The sequence below is a fragment of the Neltuma alba genome, unplaced genomic scaffold (assembly GCF_004799145.2).
Source record: "Neltuma alba isolate B1F8T4 unplaced genomic scaffold, ASM479914v2 tig00012192_pilon, whole genome shotgun sequence".
NCBI lineage: Eukaryota > Viridiplantae > Streptophyta > Magnoliopsida > Fabales > Fabaceae > Neltuma > Neltuma alba.
The window spans coordinates 176465-188861 of NW_021636732.1; the positions used below are offsets into that span (position 1 = coordinate 176465).

At 35.9% G+C, this 12397-nt stretch overlaps 1 protein-coding gene across 2 annotated transcripts; it reads right to left on the reverse strand.

Moving 5' to 3' along the window:
* Positions 1-4005: 4005 nt before the first annotated feature.
* On the reverse strand, positions 4006-7629 carry LOC114724548 (BTB/POZ domain and ankyrin repeat-containing protein NOOT1-like). 2 transcript variants are annotated; one of them, XM_028910909.1, is made up of 3 exons: positions 6863-7629; positions 5083-6028; positions 4006-4740 (listed from the first exon to the last, which is right to left on the reverse strand). In XM_028910909.1, exons 1-3 carry the CDS (start codon positions 7325-7327, stop codon positions 4715-4717), a joined length of 1437 nt encoding a protein of 478 aa, XP_028766742.1. In that variant the 5' UTR covers positions 7328-7629; the 3' UTR covers positions 4006-4714. The 2 variants fall into 2 exon arrangements, with proteins under 2 accessions (XP_028766742.1, XP_028766741.1); XM_028910908.1 differs by lacking the exon at positions 4006-4740 and having other exon boundaries at positions 4997-6028.
* Between the last annotated feature and the right edge of the window lie 4768 nt (positions 7630-12397).

The window sequence follows — 12397 nt, forward strand, 5'->3', positions numbered from 1 at the left end:
TGGTTTCACTGGCCATGTATGTGATGCGCTTGCATGCTTGTTGGCTACTTGGTCCCTCTTCTCACTCTCTCTTTGAAACTCCTCCTACCGAAGAAATAAAAAGAGAGTATAATTGTGTGTGTGAGAGAGGGAGGAGAGAGAGGGGAAAAGTATGTAATGTGTGTTAAATAAGAGAAAAGTGCGAAAGAAAAGTTATATTACAGGAGATTGGCTCACTTACAAAAATGTGCCGAGTTACGTTTTGTTTAAGAAACCATATACGGCAACCCCTTCACCACGTATATAAATAGGAACAGTAATATTCTGGTTTTATATGGGAGAAAGAGCTAGATACATTTGGCTAATTGAAAATATATATATATATATATAGAGAGAGAGAGAGAGAGAGATTGCTTACTTAAGATGTAATAGTAGCAACCCATATCCCCCGTATACACAGATGTGTGTTGTGTGGATGTCTGGAATAAAATAAATGAAACTTTGATCACTACATCAGGCAATGTCTGATGACTTTTCCTGCTCATCATTCGCAATTACCTGAATTGAAGTTGCACATGCTTCGTTATGTTTTTCTGTCTTCTGACTCATCTATGGCACATACATCATATAGAACGATGGCACTGCCACGTTGCACGCCACACACACATATAAATACTTCTTTTGGTCCTTAATATAAGTCGCTTCTAGAATGATAGTTTGGTACATAATATAAGTTACTTGAGAAGTCATTAATATATATTTGTCATTTTTGTCCCTACAACTAATGTTTAAATATATGGATTAATTAAAATGATTTATATTATGTACCGGTGGGAGTATATTTTTAGACTAGTTAAGACTAGTAATTCATACATGAGGTATCCACAAGTTACACTAGGAATCCAGATTGGTTTAATCCTGAATTTCCAGAGAATATATATATATATATATATATATATATGGCTTGTGGAGAAGGCAGAAACAATATCCATTGTGGAATTATCCTGCATTTACATAATTACGTACTGGGCATAGCCTTACATACATGCTCCAAGCTTTCCATATTAATGATCATTTGTTTCATGTGTTTCTGCTGTTCATTAGATCTGATCAGTTCATTGACTGAAATTGGACCGATGATAGATGTGCCTAAAGTAACACATTCATTAGAAAGTGGCCATCACGTGCCGTGCAGATCAATAACCTGATATTTTTAATATATGTATCCTTATTATGCTTTGCATTATCATATCATCAATGACCCTCCAAATCTTATTTATAGATTTTGTTTGAAAAAAATTTTGACGGTGCATCGGCTTTATATGTATATGTATGTGCTTCGTCATTATCAATTCCATATTACCGCTTGAAAAGATTGTGATAATGGCATAACAAGCCATGCAATACCTTCGTCTGTTGCCCCCTTTCTTCTTCACCACACTAATTAATATCTTTTCATAGTGTGTGTACTTTTGTTAGCTTTATGCAAACGTATATATCTGGCAAGTAAAGCAAACAACGTATGCAGCGCTTATAACAACCACCCAAGTTTTATTCGATCTTATTAATTAAAGGAAAAGGAAATTTAGTTGTATTAATTGAAAAAAAATTGTTCTCTTGAAGGTCTCAAACACATCTTGAAAAAACAAAAGAGAAATAAAGATAGAGATATAACCTGATAACAATCAAACCGAGCACTAGGAAACTTCACCTGAAAAAAGAAAAGAAATCATTTGCAATTTCACAATGTCGTTGTTTCACGATTAATCCTATATATGAATACACATAATTCGCGTATATACATAATTGCAAAGTGAAGATTATAAGGAATGATGTCTAATATCTATTATTAACATCTGACTTCTTTAATTATTGCATTATATGTTATGTCTAGGACTTTGATTTTCGAATATTTAAATAAATTCATTTTGTATATATTGTACGTGTTCATCTTGATAGCGATGAACAAGTTTTCCTTAGAATCTAAGAACTTCAAAATCCAATTCTATTTGTTGGATTTTCAAAATGAATATCAAATTTAAAATTACAAGAATAGACCACTGGAACTGTGTAGACTTAAATATCCACGAACAGGTCATATTCTGGCTAGTACAATAATATAATAAACCCTATCACACGCAACAAATTATGAGATCATTTAAAGATGTGCACAAATATTAATACTGCTACTAATGGTGTGTTCATAATAATTTTACTCCCCACGCAATAGAGGAACCAAACCACATCCAAGAAATGAATTAATATGTGATATATACTTACACCCTAGATTCGGGGGGGAAAAAATAATATCACAATAGCTTTATTCTATTTTACCTTTTTAATGTATTGACATTTGACAGTGAAATCTGATATATGGAGGTAGAGAGTTACGTGTATGATTGGCCTCTGGGGGGGGGGTTGAAGGTAAAGAAAGTAAATGACATCATTAAATTAGAACAGCTTTGAACCTAACTAGAAAATAAAAGCATATATAATAAAGAGGGTAATAATCTAAATGCTTGCTGGCAATTACACGTCAGCATGGGCCAATCAAAGATTAAATTAACGGAGAATTATTGAAAGAGAGGATAATAGAGAGGCGCGGAAGAGGGAGAACCACATCTTTATTAACTTTGACAAGAAAAGGGGCGAACGTTAAAAAGTAGGATCTAAAATTATTTCATTTACATATAAGCTTTCAATTTATGCCGTTACTTTTGGTGACCAGCAAGGACAAAGTTACCGTTTATATCACCAATAAGAGTCTTTCACATTCTAGGCATTTGGGAAAAGCCACTATTAAATTTAATGCTCATTTGATTGAATCATTATCTACTAGAGTTAGAACTTTAAACCACACAAATCACAGAACATATTTCTTAACAATAATTGCAAGCATTCAATGAACAAGAGATACTAAAATTATAAAGAAAGTGCAATTATGCACAAAAGATCCAGCTGGGACGGTAAGGGCCTGTGCTAAAGAAACTTCCATTAATGGCGATATTGACCAATGTATCCATTATTGATCATCTATACCTATCCTTAATCATGGAATAAAATATATATGCATAACAGGTCGCTAGAAAGAATCATGACTTTATAGAATTCATGGATAATAGGAAGTCCTTCTCACTGAATAATTTGTTCAGGTTTCTAATCAAGTATATGCAAGACCAAAGAGAAAATATATAGACATTGTGTGTGTGTGTTCCACAACTATATGAGCAACAGCCACATTAAAAAAAGAGGGTGAAAAGGACAGGCATTTGGAAAGAAAGAGCCACATTAGAGTGAGAGATGTACTTTCCATTACTGATAAGTTTCACCATCCCACCACCTCCTAGGGTTGCTGCTAAAACTCAGATAATCAACTTATGATATATATTTTTCAGATCCCATTGATTATTAGACAACTATCAACTTTGTAAGCGTCTGCTAGATCATTATGCTACTAAATTATGCAACCAATAATTATGAATCGCAGGGTGAAGTCCATGGGCTAGTATGCTATATATGTCCTTACTGGGTAAAAAGGCTCCCAGACAGTATGTCACTGCAGATTATATACAGTAGTTCTAGTAAGTATCCAAGAGGCGAAGAATAAAAGACACGGATCTGGTATGCAATATTTCAGGCAAAAATAGGTGGAGAGTCAGTGAAACAAACGAGGAAACACATATTCGGTGCTGAAAAATTTGTTTGTAGATTTTTCAAAGGAAAAGGTATTGAGTTTATATAAGGACTGAATTGGGTATATAATGGTGAATATATATATATAGAAGTTTGGTGATAATCAATGTTGAAGGCTATAATTAAAGGAAAAAAATTATTTCCTTGGGTAGCTAATTATGTAATGTAATGGTAGTTTTAGGAACACCAACAAGAAAAAATATATTCAAAGGCCTCGGATGTTACTTCCATGTTTGTTGTATGCAGTCAAGTCCTGGAATAACATGTACGTACATGCAGGAAAATAGAGTCTGAAATAATCTTGAATAACCAACATCCAATGAACCTGGACATAATCAAAGTATTAAAGAAATGATCACGCAACATGATGTAATTATATACTTTTATTAGCTGGGTTTTTTTCAGCCGGAGGCCTTAAAAAGGCATGAGCAAGTGGACAAAACGAGGATTATTGCTTCGAAGGAGAAAGTGCAGCCTATTGTGTAATCACACTCATTGTTGCACATAATGTAAGACAACCAATCAATTTGTCCCTCAGCCGCATTATTTATTAAAATAATAATCACCTTCGAACCCATTGAATTTCTCCAAAGGCCTACCACAAAGCCAGAAGGAGGGGAAAATATGACATTAGGTGGGAACAGAATGGACAGCTAGCTGATGCTCGATTATAGTACTAGAGAATACGTATGAAGTAACCATGTTCGAACTAAACCCCTTGTAAATTAAACCCCCAAAAAAGTGACAAAATTATACTGATTAAACAAAGACGTCCCCAGAAATGTAGGTTAGCTTTTATACAAGGGAAATTAAATGAGAAAGGTGGGGACGAGGGACGACAAGAGAAATAATTAAAAGGGCCGTAATATTAGCTAAGGGACGAGAAGTAAATACAAATGAAGGAGTTGACAGGTGAAAGGAGAGAGATTTGAAAAGATTGACCTGCGTCTCCTTCATGCACGCCCTTTTCTCTTACAGCAAAAACTGATCAGATTCTCCTTGTCGCTGACTCTGATCCCATATATCTCCTATGAACTCCACTTCAAATGCCGACCCTTGAAATGCCTCCTACAAAAATACACCGAAACATACGCCGAGACGAACCGCAGATCCGAAAAAGCTAAAGCAAAAGAGCAGTAATCATCTACGTACATCTTCTAAGGAGACATATTTTCAAGTGACAAATTGAAAAAAAGAAATTTATATCGTCAATATCCATCCAGGATGGTAGTGCTCGTTATCCACAAGCCAACTTGCTCCTACTCGCCTCCTTTCAATATATTGATCATCCATGTGCAATTTCATATATTTCTTCTTCTTTTTTCTTTTTTTAAATATGTATCAGTAGATTTATATGAGCTTAATTATAGTCATGAGAATGGTGGTACATTGTTGGGTCACATGATCCACCTTGGGAGCCATGACGGTTCTGGCTATTGTGGCTGCTATCTTCGTCGCCGTCCAATCTCGAACCTATTTGCCCCGACGACGACGTCGCACCCAGGTTCAGGTAAACCAGCCTGGCGTCCAGATTAAGGTTCGCGATATTGCTGTTGCTACTACTGCTGTTATGGTCTTCGTTCATTGGGGGATAAATGGCCGTTGACGAAGGAGGATTCGCATTGCCTTCCTCACGGGACAGCACTAGAGCTGCGGATTGGACCAGTTCCAAACACAACCTTAATTTGTTGGGTTCAATATGAGCAAGCCCAGGGACGGCCCCCTTGAACAGAAAATCAGAAGTTAGGGTTCTCAGGATGTCAAGAGGGGTAACCCCATCTACGGTCCGGACGTTCGGGTCGGCGTGGTGGTCGAGGAGGACCGCCACCATGTCCGGTGACACCATCTCGGCGGCAAGATGAAGTGGGGTTTTGCCGGCTGGTCCGGCGCGGTAGTTGACGTCAGCTGCACCCAGCTCCAGCAAGGCCTTGGCGACTTCGCGGCTGCAGTTCTCTACGGCGTAGTGTAAGGCCAATGCTTCGTCCAGATTTAAGCCTTCCCCCATAACCATGAGCTTCACGAGTTCAACATCGGAGGAGTCAAGTGCCCTTCTCATTCTGCGGATTTTCTGATCCTCGAGATCTGCGGTGGCGCTGATATGGTCGTGATGGTGGTGGGGGTGGTGGTGGGGGATTAGGGAGCGACGAACGAGGGAGGTTTTGAGACGAAGCTCTTCGATTTTAGCAACGACATCGATGGGAAGGTGTTTGGCGAGGACTTCAGGAGGGAGACCGGACTTGGCAACAAGGTGTGAGCAAGTAGTCCAGAGTTGGTGCATGTCTTGCTTTGTAGAAGCTAGAAGCACTTTCATCACATCTTCAATGGAGGCCTTCTCAACCATGCTGGCTAATTGTTTCTGCACACCAACAAAAAAAAAAAATTCAAAGGAATGATTAAGGGAATTTCAAATCTGGAGAAATAATTTGTAAATAAGTGTAAGACATCAAGGCCACGAATTGATTGAAGCGAAACAAAGCGGATAGTTGGTCTGCTAAATTTACGTTTTAAGCCAACGCTTTTCTCATCGCGGGTTTGTTCACTTTTCTCCTCCAAACACCGAATGAGGAAAGTGAACATGTTTGGGAAAGATTTGGCGTGCAAACAGTAGAAGCCAGGACTCGATAATTCATCTAAATTTAGAAACCGAGTGAGATGCATCCCATTGCTGGAAAAACGATACATGGGACATAAAATCAAGGGACTGTCACATCTACCCAGAAGTAGCCTACAAAATAAAAGCAGAAAACCGATGCTAGGAAGAGAAGAGCAAGAATCTGTGTGTATGTGATGAAAAGAAACAAAAGTACAGAATTGTTGGCAAGGAATGGAGGAGCACAATGAGGGAAGAGACAGATACAGTCACACATTCAATTGCGGAGCAACAAGCAGAAACAAAATTAGGTGGAACAAGAGTCAAATCATAAATTAACAAATTATTGCTAAACTGCACATGGGATGATTGGAAAACCAAACCTCACCCGCTTCACCATAAGATAACAGCAATTACTGAGAAATACGTAATAGTAAAATAGAAAATGGGAGCTGAAAGAATAACCCCTTCCGCTTCTCAAAAAGCCAGAACCCATCAGCAATTGTCCGAATTTTCAAGACCCACAAGACAGTACCAGTAAGACTGGTCATACTATTCAGAAATGGAGATGACAGAAGCAAGCAGGGAAAAAACAAAAACCTGAGTAAGCAATGCGAGCTGCTCAACGCCAAAAGATCTAGCGGCAGCGAGAGTATCAAGGGCGAGATCAACGGCAGAGGTGCAATGCGTGTGCCAACAACCTCTTTCGCCGCAATTAGGCCTGGGCTCGTGCTTCTGAGGCACAATAGAGACTTGGCCACTGTACAAGAACTGAAGCAGAAGCAGAAACACTTCATAGCCCACAGAGTTCACCGGAATGACCCCGGGCCTCGACGGAGAGGTAGATGAGTTCACCCGCGACCCTGAGGCCGGGTCCAGCCCGGACGGTTGGTCAGGACCGCAGAAGAATTTCCTGAAGAAGAGGCTTCGAGCCGCCAGGATGCAGCGGTGGGCGTGAACCAGGCGACCCTCCACGCTGAAAGTGACGTCGCTGAAGGCTTGGCCATTGATGAGCAGGTTGAGATAGTCCATAGATAGAGATCTGAGAGAGTCATCCGAGGACATGGTTCTACGTCTGAAACTTTTAGGGTTGCGAGAGGCTTAATATTTGTGGTCACCCGGAGAAACAGACGGGACAGGAGGATCAGGAGAAGAGGGCGAAACTGAAATGAAATAGTGAGAGAAGAAGGAAGTGGATTCGGTTCATTAATTCAGTAGCTAGTTTGTGTTGTTGATGAAGAGGATGGTGTGGTGGGAACTGTAATTGCTGTTATGGGATTCTTGGTTTGTGAGATTGTAGGTGTGGGGGATGGCGTTTTGTGAGCGTTTTGATAGAGATATTTTCAGGAGGGAGGCAGACAGGGAGAGCAATTTGAGGTGCCTATTCTGGGCGGCTAGGGGTTTTAAAAGGACATCTTAATTCTCAAATTTCAATTAAAATTATTAATTACTATTTCGATTTATTATTATTTTTTTCCCAAAGTCATGTCTGATTGGATTATGAGTTGAAAAGATGGCTTCTGATTGGCCCATGTTTTTATGCTGCTGATCATCCATCTCAAATCGAGATCCCTAATAAATACACGCTCAGTTACAGTAACGAGCACTATATATATGGTGTTCATGCTCTGGTTGAAAACTCAGTGTTGACCCCTACATTCTTCCACTCCCACGATTAAGAATTTTTTCTATCTCCATTTTTTTTCACCATTTTTATCTCCATATTGTTACTTCATAAAGATTGTTTATAATATCTAATGAAATATTTACGACTTACGTTCAAAAATATTATTGTCTCTCTGTAACTCCTGCCATACAAAATGTAATATTTATGAATCAGGAAGAACATAAGTTATCATATAAATATATATATATAGAATGAATATATTTGCATATTAATATTTATATGCCATATTGGGTTGGTGTTAATGGTAATATTGATATCGATGATTGGAGAAAAAGAGAGACTTGTCTCTGTTTCTTTTTCATAATGACCCGGTTAAGATACAATTTTTAAATGCAGATAACGATTTTTTTTTTTTTAGAGTGGGAGTATCAATTGCAAATATCTATCATAAGGGGTTCTTAAAAATAAATACCTCCTGAATTTGGTTTTTGGGAATAATTTTCCCTTTATTTTATCAAATTATCAGTGTCTTTCAATTAATAATTTAATACCATTTTCCTTCGTCGTAGATTAGTTAGTCACGTATATTAGTTAATTATTTTTTTAAAAAAAATCTTGAAGCCTAATGGAGTACCTAGCATAGCAGGTTTATATATATATATATATATATAACTTTATTTCAACATAGCCTTCAAAGTTCAAACAGCTTATGTGTTTTCTTTTGCGTAAATTTAGAGTATCCCCACGTTATTTTGGCCTTGAAATTAATTCTTTTGGACTAAAAATGTTAAAGTTCTTCCAATAAGTACACTTTCTAAAATTCAAACTTGTATTTTCCTCCTTATAAAGATGAGATCACTTGTCGTCTCGACTAACACCTTGTTGTTGGTAAATAGCTTCTGTGTTTTTAATAACTACTACCTTTGGTCCTTAATATAGGATCTCGTTTGACTTTTATTTTGGTCCTAAATATAGGATCTCAATCCATTTTGTCTCTAATATTTATACATTTTTTTAAAATAGTTCTTTTAACAATAATAGTTCTAGCCAATATACTTGATTAGCAAGGATATTTTGGGAAAGATAATACTTATTTATGACAAATAACTAACTTAACTTCTTTCTTTAATCTCCTTACATTAATTAATTAGCTCTTATAATTAAGATCGGAGGTAGTATATTTGATAACAAATTGTTTTTAACATTGACCCCCCAAAAAAGGCCACCGTGGGATATTAACTACTTACTATTGTCGTTCCGCATACCGACAGCTATATGCTTGCGATCATTGTCAGACACTATACTCACACACACACACAAACACACACATATTAATCAAACTGCTTTTAAGAGCCGCGCTTTAATAAAGAAAATTAAAAAAATAGCGAACATTGACAAAAAAATGTTATAAATAACTAAGTATAGTTCTATACGTTATGAGCAGCTCCAAGAGAATATTAAATAAGTTGTGAAAAGTCATAATAATATTCCTAATCGGCCCCATGCAAGACAGTCCCTAATTAAAAATTTGTATAATACCCAAATTTGAATCCTATATATATTATAATTTATTTCCACTAAATCTACTTGGAAATAATTAGCGTGTTCCTATTTTTTATGGCAACCGGGTCACAATTGACGACGACTTCGTGCCTTCTACAGTTGTTGTCAATAAAATGATTCCGGTATGGATCAGTTATGTTTTATTTTATATATATATATATAACACATATATTTGAGAGTTTAAAAATAATGAATTAAGTTTGGAAGTCTGCATGTTGTACAATTTTAGGCCATGAAATTTGTTCAATCTGAGTTTATATATGTTATCTTTTGTTTATGGATAACATATATATTGGAGCACATGTCTGCTACGGCATATCAGGCTTATCATTATCTCAAAATAAACAAATGTCACCAATGATTAGCTGTTCTGCTAACCGAAAAAGGAAAACAGATTTTTTTTTTAAAAAAAAAAGCCTGCATTTATGTTCTGCCTATGATTATTTATTATAGTTATAATATGAGCGTGGATCAACTCATGGTGAACATGTCTCATCAATGTTTTTTTAATTTAGGACCCTGCCATAAATAAATCTGATTTTAAAAATGTTTTGAAACTGAAGCAATATGGGCAGAGAAAGGGGCATCAATCATCACTCATCAGTCAGCTAAAATAGCTATGGCAAAAGGGAAAAAAAACAGCTAAAATAAAGAATAATGTGGATCATATCTTCATTATAATGCGTCTGTCCTAAAACGCATGATAACATTGATTTAAGTATGTGTTATAATATGTATCCAGAATTTGTTTAATGGTTTTGTTTGTGGTTTTTTTTTTTGTTGCCATTTTAATTGTGATGGTTATATATTCCATCGTCCAATCCCTATTATAATTAATACCCTACTCGTAGAGGGAGTAGTCTGATTAATTATCAAATTATATAAATAATAAAAAAAGACGTAAACTTAAAGGGTGTTTGAATATCTCTAGAAATATTTTTTTGAAAATATTTTTTTATAAATTAAGATAATTTTTTTATATATTTATTTTATGGATCATAAAATTACTTCATGATAGTTTAGTTTCTATATAAACATCTCTTTAAAAAGGGAAGGAATGAATTGGTTTGAGATTATATTATTACTTAGATCGGGGCAATTAATAGTTGAAAATGAGGCCAAGTATTCGATGTCAGGAGCAGGATCATCTGTGCAGTTGCTTTAAGCGTGATTTTTCATTTTTCAGGGAAATGGGAATTAGCCTTTTAATGCTAATAAAAGAAAAATCTTCTCATCAGTGTATAGGGGGAAAAATGGGGTATCTTGGGGCATAAAATATTAAAATGAGCAGCCTCTCATAAAAACGGGATTTTTTTTTGGCCGGGGGGGGGGGAGAGAGAGAGAAGGTAGGTGGAAAGGGACGATGAGGCAGGAGGCAGCTTGGGGAAGAGCGGTCAAAACTCATCCATATCTTGGGACATGTGCCCTACATCCTCACATCAATAAAACTGTTAATTAACTACTTTAATTAATCAATCCTCCCCTACGACCCTGCCTTCTTGCCTCCTACCTCTGCTACTAATTAAGTAATTAACACAATTTTCACACATGCTTCTTAATAATAATTTTTCCAACATTTGATATTAATAATTTTTTAAAAAAGATTCTTGTCTTATGAATCAAGAATGTTAAATTTGATCAAAATAAAATAAAATTTTGAAAATTAAAATTAAAATGAGATCAAATTTTAAAAACTAAAAATAATATTAATGTACTGGTTAAACATGATTAATTAAAATAAAATATAGTCCCACCACTGGAGAATTTAGGACCTATTTAAAATAGTTTATAAATAATTTTTTTCAATAATTTATAAAATATAAAATAAATATATGACAAAAGTTTTGTTTTGCATTTAAGAGAGTATTTAGATAAAAACAAATTATTATTTTAATATATTTTTATAATATATGAAATAAATATACAGAAAAACTTGTTCTGATTCATGAAAAAGAAATGCTTTCTAAAAATATTTCTTTGGCACTCCAAACACCCCATACGTACGGTCCAGGAGTTCATTTATGAGTGTGTATAAAAACAAGGCAGAAGAGAGAGAGATGATTGACAGCACATCTCACACTGACAGTCATATGAAAGGAGAGAGTAGAGATGAGACGTTTGACTTGTCATGTCAGGGCCATCACCATCGCTGCGTCCTCTTTCCTTCTGTCTGCAATACTACACGGTTGCCTTCTTCTTTGTTGCAGCTTTCCCAACCCCAATTATTTGCTCTTCTTTCTCCTTTTCCCCTCTTCTCCACATTCTTGGCTTCCGGCAGAGGGCGGAGAGATTCTCCTCCGTTGTGGTGGGTTTCATTGTCTTTTCTTTGGGTGTAGAGTAGTGGCTTTTCATGTCATTAAGTTATAATATCCTGTTTGTTATCATGATTAAAATCATTTATAAGTATATTTTGCATAAATTGAGACAAAATTCCTCTAACATATTTAACTTATATTTTGTAAATTACGGTTAAAAAATTGTTTATAAACTATTCCAAACAAGCCCAATATAATATAATGTACACTACATATAAATAATTTTAGGCATATCTTCTGCCAAAGAAAGTAAAATCTCATGCTATATATCGGGAATCCTCTGGCTCCAAGTAGCACGATGGTTTGAGAATTAAGGCTGGGAGTGATAGGTGGTGCCTGTATTTACGTTAAGTACTGTGTCGCACGCATGACATGCACATCGATTCCTATCTGCAAAACTTGATGAGCTCAGCTTTCAGAAGAACTGGCCCCGCCTGTTAATTAAAAGGGTCTGATCTCAAGTGTACAATATTAATTAGGACGCAGAGTATCCACGTTTTTCTATAACTCCTACTGTCTGATATTTATATTTTTTAGCAATTCAAATTGCAGTTTTATTATTTTATATATGCAAAGTGTTGAATGTGCCAGTAGCTAGCATTAATCTCTCTTAAAATTTCCAAAGCATTA